Here is a 21110-nt window from a genome sequence, read left to right on the forward strand (position 1 = left end):
CTTTTCCATGCAACGCTATACTTTGAAATCAGAAGCGTCACATGTATCAGTCAATTAGGCTGCGCTAAAGTCTAACAACAAACAGAAGCTTGCAATTTCACACAGACTGCATTCACTCTTCGATGTGACAGAGATATACAGTTAACCATTATATAAACAGCAGAGAGCAGTCACAGCATTGCAGTTTTTACACAGTTTCCTTACACATAGCACGGCATACAGCTTAAAACATCATGCTTCGGTTATTCTCTTGCCTGATGAGTCAGGACTTATACTCAGAGAAAGCCTTCGTCTTGTTTTTCATTCAGTTCTCCTGTATGTTCTGTTTCATTTTCATGTGCTCAGAGATGTACAGTCAACTTTGCAGATGTACATAACTAAGGCATTTTTTCATCGGTGCTGCGGACATCTGTGCCAGAATCATTCTGGCTCACTGACTGGATTCCCAATTACACGCTGGAGTAGCGTTTACACTGTTGTATTAAGAATTCAAATTCGGGCCACACGGAGTTAGTTACTTGCAAGCCCTGAAAAATGAATCATGACTCTTTGGAGGAGCACGTGAAGCATCAGGGCTCACAGTTTTTGTATTAGATTAATGTGTAGTCAAAATGGAAGTTGGCCACTGCAACCAGATGTGCAGCTGCTTCTCTGCTTCCTCACCAGTGCAGTGACATTTTATGCACTCTCAGCCACCAGAGACACTTTTTTAGGATATAAGGGGAGGAAGGAAATGTTTCTTGGTGCCTTCTGGCAATATTGCTGAGACCAACTTGATTCTGCATGTCTGTTTGTCCTCTCTGCTTTTAAATTTCTGAAAACTGACAGGCATTCACAGTGTTTCCTCTTCCTTTGGGATTCTTTGAATATGAGGTGACAGAACCTTGAAATGCTGTGTATTTAACAATGTGGATTGTTCAGATGGGTAGAACTCTCCCCTTTAAATCCACAATATTGTGTTTTTGATTTAGTATTCTGAGTGGATTATAGATATTTCTCTGAAGGAGGTTTCGATGAAAACTTTCTTCTACAAACCACTTTGTAGATATTGAGCTTTTTCTGTGGGAGTTAATAACAGTGCATGGCTTATTTATTGACTTTATAGTAGGGAAACTGGAATTACTTATACTGCGTGCTACTAATTGAATCATTTAAATTGCCTTGTATCGTTAGTTATGAAGAAAAAGTATTTGCTGGTAGATTTACTTTAGGCTGTTTAGAAAAGACTTCATAAATGCTGAGTATGTATGTATTTGTGTGTTGTTTTGCTCTGTTGATCCCTTTGTCTTTTTTATACTTTGTTTGTTAGCGATTTGCCAGTTTTAAAAGTGGGTTTGTTGTCATAGCTGCTTCATTTGCAAGCTGCTGTGAGGTTTAACTCTTAACAGAGTCTGATAATTCCAGGATTTAAAGAATTATATTTTTATCCATGTTGCAGTTACTTTCTGTATTACACAGTCCCAAGACTTAATAAGAAGAATAATCCTTTAATTGTCCCACAAGGGGGAAATTTGGTAAGAGGAAACAGTTGCACTTCACCTTAGTTAGACTCAAACAGTTGTGGTTTGACTGGATGTTTATCATGAGCATGTGTGCAAGTAAGCTTAGGTTTTAGGTTTATCAAGGATATCCGTAACATGGTTGTGTCAGGCACACAGCTCTCGCTGTGAGCACAGCAGCCTCACTCACCTGCTGTTTAAACCTTCTGTTTACAAGGAACAACCAGTCAGAAGAAGTCGGCTTAAGCCATTTTAGCTGCTTAAAGGGAGAGAAGCAAAATGACCATTTTCAGACAGTGGATGAACTGAGGCTGCACCAAGTTCCAGCATCGTGGTTTATTTGTAAGTGCAAGAATATAATTTTAGAACTGAAACGAGCTCAGTAGTTCTACTCTATTTTTCTTTAGTGTGCCAAAATGAAAAGAAAAAGGTCTATCACAGTTTCCCAAAATCTCACTAAGTCACAGTTTAAGTCCTTGAGAAATATGAACAAGGTGAAGATGTGCAATATTGGCAGTAATCCCATTTGAAGGACAAATATACCAAGTTTATAAATCCACTCATGTAGTCTTTTTTTTTTTTTTAAATCTGGCTTGCTGTAAATGGTCTTTCGTACGTGCTAGCTCTATGATGGCATTTGAACTAGTTCACTCTCTACCCACCATCCACTGTCTGCTGGGATTTGACACCAAAATATTAAAATACCAAAAATAAAATAAAGTACAATATTTATTATTATTTAATTTTACCGTATTATTCTGGCTTTATTTAACTGATGAGGTAACAGTCAGGGAGCACAGCAGCACTTAATATAAAGCAATAGTGCATGCCACAGCTCATTACTTGCTAATGTACGTTACTGAAAATAACAGTTTCCCATCTTGTAGTCGGCCAGAAGCAAGCATGTTCTCTGCTGTACCAAATCTATAATTCAAGTTCACACGGCCATGCTAACCCAGTTTAATGAAGCAGTGAATCTGAGAATGACTCACGGTATCTGAGCTTTTTTTTGCTGTCTTTTTTAGCTCTGAGCCAGAATGACTGCGTTATCTTCCTCACCATCAGAGCCCCCAACACTGACATACACAGGTGCTAATGCCTGAGACCTCACCTGAAGCATATAGAGCCGAATGGATGCACACATCAAAGCCTTTTTAGCACTGACATTTGGAGTAGAGGGCTAGAAACAGGCTTCTGAAAAATCGCAACATTTTGAATGATTATTTCTAGGGTTTAATTGGAACACGTTACAAACAGCAACCATCTATATTAGGTAGACATGCTTTCACAATAAGCTGAGTGCATATTTACAAAGCTGTCATGAGCTGGCTGCAGGATGAATCGGTGCTATACATTATCTGCTATCATATGCAAAAGAGACAAATGTGCTACAAATGATTACTTGCATGGCACGCTGTTGTGTAATGTAACATTATGATGGTGCAGTTCAGTATATCAAATCAGGTGAATACATTTTCAGTCCTATTTTTAATCACAGTATCGTTCCCACTGACAGCTGACAAAATGAAGAGCTTCCGCACTTTCTCCATTCGAAGCCAAGTTTCAGGTAAAAAGCTGTCAGCAATAACAAGGTCAGTTATGACGATCAAAAGGAAAAAATAAAGCTATTACACCATTGAAGGGTTGAAGTGAATGCAGCCTTTGGGTCTTGTAAAAGGTGATAAATTCTAAACGCATCTTCTGCCAAGATGACACAGTGCAGACGAAACCTCATTTTTCACTCAGATGGTAAACAACAGTCTGATTCTCAGCTTGTCTGTGAGTAATTGGCTTTTATTAAGTTGCCTCTTTTACAAGCAAAAAAAAAATCTCATTACGCGTCTTTATAAAATCGCTAATCTGTAGCTGTCACAATGAGCAGTGAGGTACCACTGCTTTGTTGTAGTGAAGTCTGGTTTCTTTGTTTGGATTTGGGGGGAGTGGAGCTCACGCTTCATTAAAGAGTCATCAGTTAAGAGGACAGGACAGCTCGCCCTCCGCTTGGTGGATTCACATTCTGCTCGACACTGTGCTCTGCCTGCCTGTCCTCCTTCATCTCCTTCCACTTACTTGGTATGGATGGCTTTGATTTAGCTTTAGGATAAAAATCTGAAAGGTCATGCAGCAGTTTGTCTCTCCCTTCCTCCTTATATACAGTGTCTTGCTCATTGCACAGCTCCCTTCTTATAGATTCTTTTATGCTCTGACGCTTTCGTCTCTCTCTACTTTTTTGCTGCTCTCTGTTAACTTTTAAAAAACATTTTCAAAAGTTTTCTCTGTCTGACTGACATTAGTCCAGCTCCCTCATTCAGGATGCTTTTTCATCTTTTCATGTTTCATGTATTTCTTTATGATCCAGCCTTTTGCTCTTTCACTTTACTCCGCTATAATTGTTTCAGTGATCAGTCCTTAGTCCTTGATAGATGGCTGTGAAAAGAAACACATACAGTGTGTGATTCATTAAACATATCACAGAACCTAATGATTGAAAGAAAAGCTTTGCACAGCTCGTACACCTTCAGACTTCTTGCACAGCAGTGAGGTAGAAGAGGCCATATCTGATTACTCCTTTTATTTTTTACTTATTCCAGTCTAATAGCATGGCTTTATCTAGAATATTTTTTAGTTTATTACATGTCTGTGTTGCTGAGTGACAAAGTAAGCTTTTTTATCCACTTACCTCACACTGCACTGTCTGTGGACTGAAAAACAATTGCAGGTAAATGTCATTGCTCCACTCTTTAGAAACAGCCTAAAAATACTGGACTGCGAACTTTTTTTTTCCATCTGGGGTGACGACCTTGCTGTGTCAGCCATCCTCCCTGCTCACTGTCCCCCGCCACCAGCTGTCAGGCGAGAGCGGCAAAGGTTGAGACCTGCCTGTCATCACATAAAAAAATAATATCGACAAAAATATCATAATTTTTACAATTAAAATAGATGAATACGTGACACACCATGGTCATTTCTGTATTTTCAGAGGGAAGGAATCTGTAAGAATAAACAAATAGTTTTAAATGCTGACATTATATTGTAAGAAATGATCAAGAAAGCTTCTGGCGGTACCTCAGTGTAATCTTCTGTGTGGTTGACAAAGAACACACACATCAATTATCGTTAACGATCCTTACAGGTCCTGTCTCCATGTCTGGGATAATAGATCATTCGGAGTAATTAATGAAGTGACTATTGTTGTTTATATACAAATGAACACGACTCACCTCGGAGACGATCATTCACTTTACTGTAGATTGAAGCTGCTGGTGTGTAATAAACTCAGAGGGAAAACTGTTGGAGCCAATAAATTAAAGTTCAGTTCCTGCTGAAGTTGGACGTGTTGCAATAACTGAGATAATGAAACCCTGCAGACTGCAATGAGGAGGAATTCCTCATTCTGGAGTTCCCGGAATAGCTTCTACAAACATGGCTAGGCGAGGATCAGCATATTGACACTAGTTGTGACACCTTATTGTTATTTGTAATTTATATTGTTCAATGTTCTCTCAGTTTAAAATGTAGTGTCCAGTGTTAGGTAGTCTGCTCCTTTTGCCCCAAAAGATTTAGCTGCAGGGAATATGTAGCTTCCAAAGTTTGATTCATGTGACCTTTATTGCATTTCTTCCTGTTGAAGTCACAGTGGCCAAATTGCATAATAATATTTATTATTTAAATACCATTTTTTAGAGATCCTTGTAAGTAAATTTGTGTTTCTGATAACCCGTATTGCTGTGACTTTGAAGTGTTCAACACAATACAGGGTGACTATACACAATTATAACTGCTTTATATTTTATTTGTGTTGCTGAAATGATAGTGATACTGGCACTGCAATACATATACTGTACTAAAAAAACAACTAACATGCAATTGTCATAGTTAAAATCTTCTGATTATTGGATTTGTAGGACAGCGTGGTGGTGCGGTAGTTAGCACTGTTGCGTCAAAGCAGGAAGGTCCCAGGTTGTAGTCCCCCGTCTGGCTGCGGCCTTTCTGTGTGAAGTTTGCATGTTCCAGCGGTGTCTGTGTGGGCTCTCTCCAGGTACTTCTTCCCACAGTTCAAAGACATGCAGGTAGTGGGGTTAGGTTAATTGGTGATTCTAAATTGCCCATCTATGTGAGTTTAAATGTGAATGGTTGTCTGTCAGGAGGCAGGGTATACCCTGCCTCTCACCCAGCTGACATCCCCAGCTGGGATAGGCTTCAACCTTGAATTAGATAAGCAGAAGAAAATGGATGGATATTGAATTGACATTAAATGGCCTGTATTTGTATAGCGCTTTACTAGTCCCTAAGGACCCCAAAGCGCTTTACACATTCAGTCATCCACCCACTGGTGAATGCAAGCTACATTGTAGTGCACTGACAGAGGCGAGGCTGCCGGACACTGGCGCCAGGCCCTCTGACCACCACCAGTAGGCAACGGGTGAAGTGTCTTGCCCAAGGACACAATGACCAAGACTGTCCAAGCCAACTCTTGAGCCACGATCGCCCCATTAAATAAAAAGAATTCAATTTGATCATAAAGGCGGCTTTCTGGTGACAGCACCAGAGATTCTGTTTAGCTTCTTAAATTGGTATTCGTTAAGGATGTTGTTCTCACTTATCACACCTCGCAGGATCCTGTTGTTTGTCAGTTTGTGTACAGCAAGAATATAAATACCAACTATGATGTGTAGCTGGAAAATTACACCTTGTATTGCTAATGGAGTTGACAGAATATGTGGAAAGAATTATGCTTAATTGAATTAAAATACAATTAGCTAAAAAGGTAATGAGGATAAATAGTTTACTTAAAAAAGTGGATAAACAGTTAAAACAGCTTCTGTCACACTATGTCCAGCAACTAAAGCACTGTTGTACCAATATCTGTGTGAATCTAATTTATAGTGCTAAATAAGACCCCCGAATATGAACCACAAATTTTTCTGAACACGTTTAATGAGTGAAGCTGATGCAGGGTAACATCATATCGTACCCAAAAAGGCTTTTAAGTGGCATTTTAAATATAATAAACACTCAAAAAGATCGATAATTGGCACGCGCGTCTGATTTCTTTCTGGAAGGCTTAAGGCTGCACTGGAAGCAAACATGTATAATTAACAACATGCTTCATATTAAACGCACTGTAATCTGGATCAAACTGACCCTGTGCCAACTAGAGCAGATTGGCAGGAAAAGGAGGAGGGGCTGGGTTGAGCTTTTGCTTTATAGCCAGCCGTGCATTTGCTGTATTTCATGATCTTCCTGCATGTTTCTTGAGAGGCAGCCCACGCAGTAAAATCAATTGGCCAGGGTGGTGGAGTTTGAGATTTTTTTAAGAGCATTGTGGGGGTGATAAAAATCAAGTCCAGCTGTGTCTCGTAGTAGTAGTTGTTGTTGCCTTTATGGACCATAAAACTACAGTAATCTCCCTATCTCTTTTATCTCTGCCCACAGGCAAACAGACGTGCCCTCCAGAGAAATTTGACTGTGGGGGATCAACTAACAAGTGTGTCTCGTTGTCATGGAGATGTGATGGGGAGAAAGACTGCGAGAATGGCGCTGACGAGGAGGACTGTGCGTCTGGTGAGTTTATCCGAGTCAGTTCACTTACCATAATGAAATAAATACCCCGATCAGATGGTTTTACTTCCACGTTTAACCGCTGAGTGCATTTGCAGAGGACATTTTGGTCCAGATTTCACCAGTGATGGATGTGCAGAAGCGAATGACTCGACAAGCAGCCGAATAACGAGAACCCAGATTCCCCCTGTTTTGTATTTCATAGGGTTTTATCTTTTCTGATCTCACTTATCATCCAAAGGCATGTGACATTAAAGCGCAGTGGGGAACACTCGTTATAATTAGATGGATTTGAAGTGAGTTTTGAATTAAAGCCAGCTGCACTTGACAACAGTTCCCTTTGATGTGGAACGATCTTTGGTGTGAAACCATCAGATATTTGCAGCTTTCTGGTGATCTTTGGACGTTTCTGTCCTTTCCAAACCTCAAGTCTTCAGTCTTTCCACTGCAGGGCCCTCACAACCTTAAAAAATGACATCACCTCATGCCCAGCCAATCAGGCAACTCAATCGTGCAGCTACCCCCACCCCCAGTCCCCTGCAGGGACTATCCTTGCCCTACTTCTGAGGAGCCATGAAGAATTGGCTTCTTCTCCTTCTTTCTCTCTCCTCTGCCTCTTCACGTCAAGAAGAAATGATTGAGGCAGCAGAGCCATGGGGGGTGTGATGTTTAGACTTTGAAGATGGCACATGGCAGCAAATGCGCAGAGGGAGAGAAATAAGCCATCTCCTTATTATCCTATATTAATGAAATGTTCCTCTTTTTCTGGCATCTTTAACTCCTCGGTTGTTTGGGTGTGTGGGTGTTGAGATCGCGTCTGCCTGGCATATAAGCCATTCATGTTTATTTGTTAAGAACACAGCCAATTTTGAGTTTTTATTTGGAGAGGAAGCCTTATCAATCTGGCAGAAAATTAATGCATAAATAGAAACTGTTGCATACGTATTAATACTCAGCTCCTTATGGCTTTGACTTATTCTTCAATGATCAGCTTGTGAGTAGCTTGTTATGGACTCAAGGTTTCAAAGAGGCCCCACACACTCACCGCAGAGCAAGTGGTAGTGATTCCATCGACTTTAGATGTAATGCCTTCTTAGCTTAGATGGCTTTTCATGGCACTGTCCATTGAGGCCCGGTCTAGCCTGGGCTAATCCTTCTTTCATTCTAATGTCTGTATTGATGTGGCAGTCTTAAGCCTCTCAGTAGTGACACGAGGGCAGGCAGCAGGCTGTCGCCCACCCAGGCAGAGGCCAGAATACCTCTAGAGGGAAACTCCTCTCAGTATGACCACTTAGAATAAGCTCTCTCCAGTACAAGCAGAGCACAGTGCTAGATAGCATCACAAATTAGGCCTATTAAATGCTGCTTGGGCCAGTTTATCTGATGATTGGGCCCAATGCCAACCTGAAAGATGATGTTTGAATCAAGGACACGAGGCTTTTAAATGTAACCTTGCAGCTGATCTGCTCTAGAGGTACAAACCATTGATTTTGCAGTGTTATGTCTTTAGTCCATCTCAGTGAGCTGCACAGTGATACCAGTGTTGGGCTATACCTGATTGATGTGGAGTAACAACACTAAGAGTAGTGTGATGTTCACAAAACAGTTTAACACATTCACCTTTGAGGTTTGCTTGGCAGTTTTCATTAGTAAATAGTGTTTATCCTGCTCTTATTACTGCAGGGATTCTCAATAAGGGATATTTACTTTTTTCTTAAAGTACTGCTTTACATTACTCAACTACTCCTGTGACAAAGCAATTCATTAGATTACTTATTACATACTTTCCCATTACTCCATAACAAGACTGAAATGCATTGTTACATATTTACCAGTTAACAATACAAGTTTTTATTGACAACACCACAAATCCCTGTACCTAGCCTAATGAGAGCGTACATACCAGCTTTCTCTTGGTATTTAGATTTGAACACAAAGCCAACAACAAAAGCTAACAACAAAAACCAGCCCAAAGAGACTTCAAAACGATCTCCACCGTGATTCTACTGTAGAAACAGAAAAGGAGGATTCAAGCATGACAGCTCATCACTGCCTTTCTTACCTGTTAAAGAGCTTTGGCTGCTGGGCTGCTGTAAGAATAGACTGAGCTTTAACGTCACTCTGGATTCTTCACTAGCTTTGTGTTAGCATGCTGTTTGTGTAGATGTCTGTGAAGAGCTGAAATTGTGTTTGTAGCATAATGCAGTTGTTTCTCTAGTGCAGTTTACACTTTATCATCATGCTCAATAAAATAAAATACAAGAAAAGTAAAAGTAATGTTCTCATCTCCATTCCACAAAAGATTATAGTCCGCTCCAACATTGTCCTCCAACTGATATCAAAACAACAAAGTCAAAACAATTTGGATGTAAAATAAATGTTTTTGGGTTTTTTTACATATAGATTTTAATAATCACTGTATGTGTGACAACGTTCATACAAAATTTTATTCAGATTGGCCAATGTGTTAAGGAAGAAGTATTCATAAAGACATATATACATAAATATGCTATGACCATGATAGTAAAGACAATTGAACATGTATAATATTGGAATATTAATACAGAAGATCAAGATCGTTTAGTTTGTTTTACAGTTTTAGTTTTTTGTATTAAATCTGTGTCAGTCAAGACCTACTTTTTCATGACCTTTCAAAGATTTAAAAGTAAAACTTTTTAATGAACACAACGTATTTTCAGTTACATTTTGCTCCCAACAGCTCAGCTAGCAGTGCTGCAAATATATTTCTAAATCTCTCAGTGCACATGCGATAATTGGATATTTTAAACGATAAATTGAAGATCTGAAACCCCTTCAGCACCACTGAGCATCCAAAGTTAAACAGATTCACCAAGTGCAAACAAATTCTGCTACCATCTCTGATCATATAAGACTTTTGGAGCCGATTAAGCGGATTCTGAACAAAACCAAAATGTGTTTAGGTGTTGCTTTAGAGCTGTTCTTAGACTGTTTGAGTGCCCAAAAATCCCCTTTCACCAGGTCCAGGATCTTTATTTCTCATAATTAGTTATTATTAATCTCTGGCTCTCTTCCACTGCTTGTCTTTTGTTCTGTCTCACTTCCCTCACCCCCAACCAGGCAGATGGCTCGCCCTCACTGACCCTGGTTTGCTGGAGGTTTCTTCCTTTAATAGAGAGATCTTCCTTCCCATTGTCGCCAAGTGCTTGCTCATCAGGGGTGGTCTGATTGTTGGCGTCTGATTGAACTGAATTGGATTGCATTGAATCAATTGCTGTTAATTTATTAAGTTCATTTATTTTGCGCGACAACCACAGGGGCTAAGCCACATAGCCTGCTAAACTTACCTAGCTAAGCACCTGATGTGAAGCTTACTTAACCTGACTCTTAACGGTTTACGTTTAAAGGCTCTGGTTTCTGTTTAGACTGCATTATTATTGAATTATTGACATGAACCTACATGGACTAACTGGTGAATCATTTAATAGAAACTTAGTGACCTGGGATACAGCAGCCCTGTCTGGACCCCACTGGGAGAAAATTAAAAATAGCTCATTCTAGTACTGACATATCAACTCATATTAACTTCACTGCACTTGTAGCATCCTATTTGGTTGTCAAAAAGGTTCACAAAGAAAGTATTAACCACATGGAGCTGCATCTAATAATATGATCAAATATCTGAAAAGCAGAGAGCAGGTGTTGTTTGTCTTGTGCCACACTATGACTTGGAAAATAGATGCTTTGAGGGGCAAACTCCCATTTGATTGGATATTCTGTGTAAGTTGTGAGAAATACTTTCGACATAAACTTCCATTTTGTGATTGTTACGTTATACTTTTGAGCATGCTCACAAGGAACACGTTTCTTCTTTTCCAACTCTTGTATTTACTGAGCTATAAGCAGGCAAATTGTACCCGCAAAACTGACTAAGCTGGAACCTCCTCAGTCAGCTCCCGCACGTTCCGCTATTAGTAGAAATTTACGAAGTGCATAGCGTGCACTGTCTGGAAAAAGTAAATCTTGCAGAGGCATCCTACTAATTGAGTCATCCACATGCTGAATTATGTATTAAGTAGAATCTAGCCCTCACCAGAGAAAGCTTTCCCTGATCAACATTACATTAAGCAGTAACTCTGGAGAGGCTCCGCAAGAAAGCTGGACTGTAGCCTCAACTCTCAGCATGTGAAGATTTATGTGCATTTACTCCCCAACCATTTTTCCGAGCATGTCTGTCAACTGGGATCTACAGCAAGGCACTGGAACCAGTCTGGAGTTCTTTGTTTTCATCTTCTGTGTGTTTGCAGTTGCGCTAAATGTCAGCTTGGGTAGCCTGCCTGGTGCATGAATATGATTTTTTATTTTATTTTACAGTTATCTTTCCGCTTGATGTCTTTATTTAAATTGAACATTTCTTGGACAGTATGAAGCAAACAGACAAACCCTGCATTCCTCACAGCTGTCTCACTGTCCCTGGAGTGAAACTGAACTGGGTAAAACTGAGATAAAGCCTTCACAAAAGACCATTTAACACATCTAAAGGGGCTTGTACTGACAAAGTTTCTTCACAATTACATTCTGCTAATCGGAATCTAGACAGGTTTTCAATTTGGCCAAACGGCAGCTATTTTGTCTCGTATCAGTGCTCATTGTGTGTCTCTTTTGTCCTCACCTATTGGCCCTCATTGAACCTACGTTTTCACGCAGTAATGATAACACGGACACTTTGACTCCCATCTTGTACCCTATATCATGTCCTGATTGTTTCTCCGGATGAGAGAGTTGCCCCATCTTTGTTAAAACTGTGGTTGTTCAGTTATTATGTGTGTGGCATTACAGGAAAGGGCAGTCACTGAGATATTTCCCTGGTGAGCCACTGTGACCCATGTGAACTAGCCAGCAGTGTGTGTCTGTGTGTGTATGTGTGTCTTTGAGTCACCTTGCTGCAGTGAACCTTAATTCTCTAAGCAGAGCGGACAGGTTTGAGTCATCTCTTAAGTTTAAAGTTATGAATATCTATGAGAAAGCTAAGAGGACATTAAGCTGTATAGAAAGTGATGGACATGGTCACAGGTATTTGTGTGTCAACAGATACAAATATATAAAGCTTTTGTATGCTAACATAAAACCTGGAAGACTTTATTCTCATCTCTTTTCTTATTTTTTCCCCTTTTCCCTCTTTTCCTACACTCAAAATAATTTCCTTACCTTTCACACTTCATTTCACCTTTTCCCCCAACACACTCATCTCACACACACTTACACGCATGCACGCACACACATGCGGTCCACACTTATCAGTTGTAATGCTAACGTGAGTAGAGCGATCAGTCATTTCTTCCCACTACATCTGAGCCGTTGGTTGCCGCTGGCAACAATCTCCCATCATCAAAGCTGCCAGAAGAAGTTAAGTGGGTTATGCTGCCAACCTCTGACTACCAGAATGGTAGTCGTAGGAAAGCTTCTCCCACCAAAGGAATTAAAAGGTAGTGGTAGCATTTAGCTGAGTGCCACCAGTATAGTATAAAGTCCTCAGTGACTTGATAAATACAATAAAAAATAAAAACAAAAAATCTCAGTCTGATAGAACAGGATACGTTTAGACCTCATAGGGTTCAGGGACATTTCACCCCCAAATCAAACGTATATATTGTTTTTGTCTCTGGCCTGTAGTGCTGTTTATCCATCTAAATTGTTTTGGTGTGAGTTTGTACACTTTTGGAGATATAGTCTGTAAATGTATTTGCTTTCCCTTCAATGTAATAGAGCAAAATCAAACATGCCTTGTAGTGCTAAAGTGAGGTAAACATATCTGCATCACTCAGCAGTGATGTCTCTTTCAAGAAGCGTCTGACCCGGCTGCTCAGAAAACAGAGCAATTTCACTGAAATGCACCCAAAACGGTGCCACTGTTCATCTATGCTTAACAAGAACCTCATGTTTGTGTCAAGTAAACAAAAAAGGCTAGTGTGCTCCCACTGCTGGTTCCAAGCCTAGATAAATGGGAGGGTTGCATCATAGAGGGAGTCTGGTATAAAACAATTCAACTTGCAAAAAAGTTGAGATAAAGCTCCTTGAAGTGAATGCAGTAAATATTATATACCTGGAGGCACCACTTTGACAGCATTGTCAAAGGACAGTTCTATTTATTTTGCTCTAATGTAGCAGAGCAGGTCATCCACCAATCAGGAGATTGATGGATCCATCCCTGGCTCCCCCAGTCCACCTGCCAAAGTATTGTTGGGCAAGATATTAAACTCTGAAATGTCCTGACACCCGATGGATCTATTTGGTGTATTGATCCTGTTTGTGTGTGTGTGTGTGTGTGTAGAAAGCATTTTGAGTGCTATAGTTGAGTAGAAATGTGCTATGTACTAGTTGTACTTGGCCTGTCATTTAAATGACCTTACCATGAGATGTATAACCAAACAAAATGCTGCAAATTCATTTTTTAATGATCTTTTCTGCTTTTACTTGTATAAAAAGAAAATCATATAATAAATCTTACTAAACATCCACTGGGTGAAGTGCTTGTTCCCTCTGTGATTTATTTATCATTTAAGACCCACTGCCTTGTACAACATCATCAGCAGATGGTCTGTGGGCTCAAAGTTGCTCAGAAATCTTGAAATTCTGTCCCAACTGGAATTCAACCAGGGCACTGATGTAAAGTGCTAATGGCCTTCCCCCTGTGTAATAACGCACTTGTTCATTGAATCTCTTTAATTATTTAGTGACAAATTAGTATAGAGTGTGGGCAGAGGCATACCGGGGAAAGCAGACACATGAGAATCAGATGCAGAGTCTTTAATATTAATAACTATAAACCCTGTCGCTGAACTGAATCCATGACACTTATGTTCACATCAGTTGCTTTTTCCCAAGCTTCTGAGGCAGTTGTGTTCATATCAATGAATTAATTAACAGTGATGTTAGCAGAGAAAAAAAGAGATAGTAACTGTAACATATGGTGTGATTACGTAGGATAGTAAGTAAGACACTATCTTGCATCCAGTGTTTTTGCCAGCTTAAGATGTGTTCACCCAGTTTAACTGAGAAGCAGTGGTTTCATGATGTTTCATGATGTATATTAAGATGTTTAATTTCTGCTCTTTTATGCTATAAGCTTCTTTTCATGCTGTTTTGTTGCATTGTTTAACTGTTCAGCTGATCACTACCTTTCACAGCAGTGATACTTTTGATGCAGTTTAATCTGAAGCTATTAAAAAACTTCCCCCTGCTTTGATCAGTAATAGTTTAAAATAGCATGTATGCTTGATACTCAAAAAATCCATGGTGTCTGCTGCAGGTCAGTGACAATATGCTACAGCTTTACAATTTGCTGATTCTGTGTAAAATGTAGCAAAACAGCAATCCTTTCCAGTAACCAGCTGCAGCAGCCAAAGGCACTGGCGTTAAAGCTGAACTCCCCGTGGTTTGTGTAAATATCAAATCCTTCCTCTCCCCATGCTGGCTTCTGAGCACCTATGGGCGAACAGCGAGTTCCCTGGCTTTCTTCGCATCCAGAGTGCTTTCAGTTAGACATGACTAGATACAGAAAAATACCCTGGAAAAGGTAGGAGAGAAAGCCTCTCACCATTTTCCTAATCACCGTTATCCTTCCCAGCTTTCTCTTTGTCTCTGTTATGTTATTGACTTTTAGCCAGTCTGGGAAACTATTTCTGTGTCTGTGCCCATCTGCTTGAAATGACTCTAAGCCAATAAGTCTTCGGTCTTACTTGCTCTCAATGCTCTGCAGCTCTAGCAAGACCTGAAACTTTTATATTTACTTATTTGACTAAAAGTGTACAGTTCTCTGGTTAGGAAAGTATTGCATTTTAGTGTAGTTTTATGTTGTGTGAAGGCAGTCTGCAAAAGATTTAAAGCAACGGCCTTTAAACAGATTCCCCAGATTTCCTTTTCAGCAGCTAGAGAAGACAGGGTAACGGTTTCTGCTGCACAAACTGCAATCTGATAATAAATGCTACACCGTCCCTGCTTCACTGTCATGAGAACCAAGCGTGCAGTCCCTCGTGTGAGTTTTGCTGTCTCTGTTGGTCCTCAGATGCCAAGGCCTGTCCCAGCGGTGAGTTCATGTGTGCCAACCGCAAATGTTTAGCCACCGTCTACGTGTGCGATGGTGATGATGACTGCGGCGATGGCAGCGATGAGCTGAAGTGCACCTCCCCTCTGACTTGTGGGCCCAACCACCTCCGCTGTAACACCTCCGAGTGCGTGCCGCTCATGTGGAGCTGCGACGGCGACCCCGACTGCTCCGACAGTTCAGACGAGGGGCCTGAGCGCTGCGGAGGTGATGGAGCCCCATACCTGCCCAACCGCAGAGCTAACTGCACCAGTGGGGAGTTTCGCTGTGCCAATGGCGAGTGTGTGCGACTGACCTGGAAGTGCGATGGAGATCCTGACTGCAAAGACAAATCTGATGAGTCAGACTGCCGTGAGTGTCTTGTTCTGCTTCCTTTCTTTCTATGTGTTTGCTTGTCTCCCAACAACTGTAATCTCCTACATATGTAACCTTTTTCTCTTTTTAATGTTGCAGTAGCTTATATATGTTCTCTGCTGCGTATAACTATGTCGATTCAAGGCTGTCTTCTCAGCTTACAGTGATAACAGGAAACGCTGCACTGTCTGGAAGTCTTTTGGCCCATATAAAATATGTAGCAAGGTTGAGAGAGATTACATGTAAGCGTGAAAGGAATAAGCTACGTATAACATCCCAGCTAGCATACAGAAATGCTTACGTGCGCCTTTGATGTTCACTGTTAAACCCACAATGCAATATACATTCATATTCATAGTTTGTTAATTACAGATAATTAAGGAGGAAAAAAGAGCTACATCTATTGCAGAAACATAAGCATGCAAAATGGAAGCATATTTTGCGCTTATTCTCAGATGAGAAGTGACATAATAGTGCTGAATTCCAGATGAAAGTTGGAGATAGTGGCCGAACCCCCGGAGTGTAGAATCTGGTGGTGAAGCAGAGTTAGCAGATGGCTGATGGAGGCATTAGTTGAGACACGTTGGAGAACCCAGATGAGATCAAGCGCCAAGAGATGGGGAGAGTGAGAGATGAGAGTGAATTAAAAAACAGGGCCTTGCAGCTGATTGGCTTGGAGAACACATGCAGGAAGACCACTGGACAAGAGCAGCCACATTAAATTTGATAACGTGAATGTCCCATGCTGTGTAACATAGAGGAATAGACACTCAAAGGGTCTAATTCCAAAAGTGTTCATGCAGAAATCTCTGATTCAGAATCACATGTTTACATAAATAACGGCCATTTATAATCAGCCATCATCTTCAAAGCAACTTTGAAGATTGACTCCATCTTATTGCTGTCTTGCTGGATCTAGACAGCAATAAGATGGAGTCAATCTGCTTTCAGTTTGTGATTGAATAGGGTCAAGTTGGCAATTACATACAATCTGTGTGGGATAAATTGCAAATCTGCTGCCGTCTGTTCCAGATCTGTTGTCATCTTATACACAGAAATTCACTTTAGCTACTTACATGTGTCAGTCTAGCCAGAAACTCATAGATTAGTGAATTCAGTAATTCTATGTTTCTAGCGAGTTTTTCACAGATTTTTTAAATATTTGTGTTTTCTGGGTTTTTTTGACAGGTGCTCTAATAAAGCTATTCAGCGCTGTACATACAGTTTTTTACATATCTTAATAAGCAGCCGGTTTCTCTACTAGTTTTCACCAATTCAAAGGCCAAAACAGAAGAAGAAACAAAGTTAATTTTGCACACAGTTGGAATTATACCTCAGGCTTAAATACTTAGCATATCAAAACCGCATTCATTAAAAATGCTTTCATCCAACAAGGATGAAAAGCATGCTTTCCATCCTTGTTGGATGAAACTTGTATATCACTTATGTATATCACATGTCCCATTTATGCATGTCTTTTCAATAATTGTAGTAAGTTTCTTATCTTGGGACTGACAGTTTAGTCGGTCCTTGTCCTGCACCTGCTTCCTTCCTTTTCCATTAACTTTGATGTCAACCTTTTTCTGCTTTCTGTAGAAAAAGGAAACCTGGTGGTCATCAGGTCACTGGCTGTTTCACAGCTCATGCAACATCCACCTCAGTTACTGCAGCCCAAATCTTACTTGTGTCCAGCTGTTGTCGCTCCTAAGTAAAGAAAATTGAAAGCAGTACCTTTTCTGTCTTTTTTCTCAGACATGATTGCTTCACTTTATTTTCTCATGAAATTATTCCTTTTTTTGCTTTAGGCTTTTGTACTTTCACAGCTTTAACTTCAGACGTTTCACTCCATGATACATCTCAAGGTGCATTTGCTAGCTAATAAAGAAATAAGGGCATTCCAGTTTGCAGAAAACAGAAAGCACATACCGAGCAATTTTAAATGACTCTGAGTCACTAACATACTCCTGCTGGTATAGTTAATGATGATGAATCCAGCAGTAATATTGAATGTGGACCTATCTGGGGTACAGGGTAATAGCATTTCTACACCCACATTAGTGAATGAGACACAATCTGAGAGAGCAGTGAGGAACTATAAAAACCCATTAAAACATAAAATAACTCAGAACAAGCATGAGGTTTCCACTTCGGGAAATTGTAATTGCCAGCCTCTACCCATTTCTTGATTTCTTGAATTACCTCATTTTATGTTAATACACAATATTAAAATATATAGGTTTATTGTATACTATTAAATCAGTGGTAAAGCAGCGCTATACATTACAAAATGATACTACATTATCAAAGTCTGTATAAGCAAAAGTATTTTACCCAGCTTAAGGCAACCGTTAGAATCTTGGGTACAACTGCAGCCTTTCCAATTGCTATTCAGTTTTCATATATATTGTTGTTTTAATCTCAGAGGTCAGGTTACGGATGGATTTGATTATTTTTTAAGTTTGGTTGATTCTGAATAAACTCTAGTAGTTTTGCAAATACTATGCTATTCACTAGATGGGCGCTTTTTATTAAACATGTTGCACGTCTTCAGATGAATCCAGAAACTGTGAAGTTGTTAAATTAACGTTATATTTTGTTTTTGTTTATTTGCTTTGAGATGGTGGAATAGATAATCTTCAACAGCAATATTTCTTCCCTCCTCTGAGCTGACGCTCTATCATTTAGCAGATTTCTTCTCTGCTGGGAGTTGATATTGAGTTTTTTCCTCCTAAATGTGTCAGGTAAAGAATGTGTTTCTGTTGATAAACACTGTGTGAAGATGGGGCCTTGTGATAAGACAGGTTTTCCTATTAGCTGGTCATGGATGGGGGAGCCCTGAAGCTCCTGTCTCACTAAGCCAGAGTGTGAAGCCCAGATAGTCCCACTATTCATTATCAAGATGTGCGGTGCACACATCAGACGCACAGCTCTCACTCTGTGGTGTGTCATATAAGCTGCACTTACAGGAGATTGATGTTTTATTAGCCAGCAGAACATCTGCATTAGATGGGAGGAAGGCTGGGGGTGGTTAGGGACACAACCTCATCTTTGTCCACAAGTTCCCGTGCTACGCATTTAAACTCATATGTTCACCACCTTTGGTGTATTCGCACACTCTTATGTCTGTACGAGGATTTCTTTGCCTAAAAAATTGAATTTTTTTCCAGCTTGTCAGCAGAGGACAAATGCTCCTGCTGTGATTCATCAGTTTGACACTGTTGCATCTGCACTCTTATGAATATACATGCACATGTATCTATACCAGTATGCACCACCAGTCTATTGCTCACTCAGATCTCTAGATTTACCTCAGAGATGCACAGAAACATGGATGATCATATCTATGTGCATACATGTCTGGACATGCGTGTCCAGACCGCAGCATCCCTGGCTCCATTAGACTCGTTGTGTCCTGTTCGTCTTGTGATAACACTTAATCTTATCCCTCTGTCACATATATTGCTTTTTAGTGCGGTTTAGAGGGAGTTATATGAGCATACCGGGCACTGTTGATGAAAAGCTTGTCTGTGCTTGGGATATTAATAAAAGTTGGTGTGGCTTCTTGGAGCCTCCATCTTTGTGTTACTATATTGAAAATCATTCATCACACGCCCTCAGGTTGACTGTCTCTGTCCTCGGCAGTGCCTTACACAGACTGTGAATTAATAGAAGTGCAGTATATGCCATTTCTCAATATTTTTCAGTGTTTCAAGAAAAGTTTTTAAAGCAATTCCTCTTCTTTATGGGACACAAATGTGGAGAGAAACCGAGTGATTAAAATGCCACAGCTGGTCCTGGATTGGATTCGACCACATGATTTTATGCTCCTCTTGAAGTCATTAAAATCAAATTTAAAATTTCAATCTCTTGCCTGTTACAGCTCTGTTGACGTGTCGTCCTGATGAATTCCAGTGTGGTGATGGTTCCTGCATACACGGCACCAAGCAGTGTAACAAGGTCCACGACTGTCCTGACCACAGCGATGAATCTGGATGCGTTAACGGTGGGTTCACCTGTCACTGTGTTTGGCAGTGAGTGTCTGTCCTCCTCCATGTCTGCTCCCCCGTCTTCTTCCCTCATGTATCCGTCTCAGTCTCTGCCTATGTTAAATACCTTTCAACACGAGCAGTTTTATAAGCCCACCAGGATTTTTTTGGCTAAAAGACCTGCAATATTTATGTAGTTTTACTGAGTCAAGACTTGCTTCTACTGTAAATTATTTATTCTGTAATAATGCTGTAAATATTTTTCACCTCATTCTCAAGTATCATTAGTAATCTGATTACATTGAAGCCAGTGAAGCCTGAATCACAGCCAATAGACTAATCCTTAAGAATCACAACTATTAATGTCATATAAAAGTACTTTTTTAATAATAAATTGTGTTCAAAAAAGTCCAACTCAAAGACGATTAGAAAGATGGACATGTGGACTACAGTTTGGCATTAGCTTTTGTGCTAATGCTGTGCTTTGCTTTGATAAGTTAACTCGACTGACTTTCCTGATTAAACAGTCAGATAGGCACTGGGCAGACAGAGGCAGGTGAAACTTTATAAAACTCACTCTTCAAAAACAAAGACTGACTCTCTAAACATCCCTTTAAAATGCACACTTTATACCGACACTATTTGGACTGATTTCATGAGACTCCTGCTTGCTTAAATAAGATTTACAAAAATGAACACAAAAGCAAATTAAACGTATTTCTCCAGAATGCTATTGAACTATTTACAGTATTTTTATAGATGGAAAGTAACGGAGGTGGGGTAAGGGTTAGGGCTGGGAAACAAGTGGCTGAATGAGGAGGGAGTGCGTAAGGTAGGAAGGGGGAAAGGTGGTAAGGATTTAGGATGAAACCTAACCCATTCTTTTTTGCCCCTCTTTAATTGTGCCATCTTTTCAGTTTCTCAGACATTGTCTCCCTGCATTGTCATTTACCTTGTCTCCACACTTTATTGTTATCTGTTCTTTATCCTCCTTTCTTTGATTGTCTTTGCCCTCTCCTTCTGACTCTTTGTAAATTTAGAAAAGGAAACACTATAAATTACATTCTACTAAACTGCAAAACAGTCTGAAACAAGCTGTTAGGATCAAACATGGTTTATTGTCACGTAAAATGAGGGCGCATACCTGAAGCTGCTTGTTGAGGATTTTGAGCTTCTCTTCTCTGTCCTTTGCTGCTGCTGCCTTCTTTCTTCAGTTTCTTACTTATTGTTGATTTCATTTTAGAGCTTTTGCACTCCCCCCCCCCCCCCCTACTTTTATAATAAAATTCACTGGATCATAACACTTTCCATCCTGGAACTTCCTGTTTCTAGGCCAGTCTGTATCTATTATTAAAACGCTATCCTTTGTCATTTTTTGAAGGCTATAGTGTTGAAATAAGTAAAAATGTAATTGTTTAGAAATCTTATGCTTAGTCTGGATCAAATGAGGCTGCTGTTAATTTTTACAGTCCATATTGGCATTGTTATAAGGCTGTTATTTACTCATTAATAAAAAGTTTTGATGGGGTGAAATGTTACTTCATATCTCCGGCTTTAAGCCATAATCATCAAAATTTAAACAAAGTCTTAAAATAATTCACTTTATATGTAATGAATACAGATCTA

General features: G+C 39.9%; 1 protein-coding gene across 3 annotated transcripts in view; it reads left to right on the plus strand.

Moving 5' to 3' along the window:
- The window catches only part of LOC146498131 (low-density lipoprotein receptor-related protein 8-like), an 88230-nt gene that overhangs the window by 32946 nt on the left and 34174 nt on the right, over positions 1 to 21110 (plus strand). For all 3 annotated transcript variants that reach the window (XM_085139791.1, XM_085139794.1, XM_085139793.1), the window contains exons 4-6: positions 6936 to 7064; positions 15106 to 15495; positions 19379 to 19501. In XM_085139791.1, coding sequence (XP_084995917.1) covers positions 6936 to 7064; positions 15106 to 15495; positions 19379 to 19501 — 642 coding nt within the window. The remainder of the gene's footprint in view (positions 1 to 6935; positions 7065 to 15105; positions 15496 to 19378; positions 19502 to 21110) is intronic.

This window comes from Neolamprologus multifasciatus, chromosome 18 (assembly GCF_963576455.1).
Source record: "Neolamprologus multifasciatus chromosome 18, fNeoMul1.2, whole genome shotgun sequence".
Taxonomy (NCBI): domain Eukaryota; kingdom Metazoa; phylum Chordata; class Actinopteri; order Cichliformes; family Cichlidae; genus Neolamprologus; species Neolamprologus multifasciatus.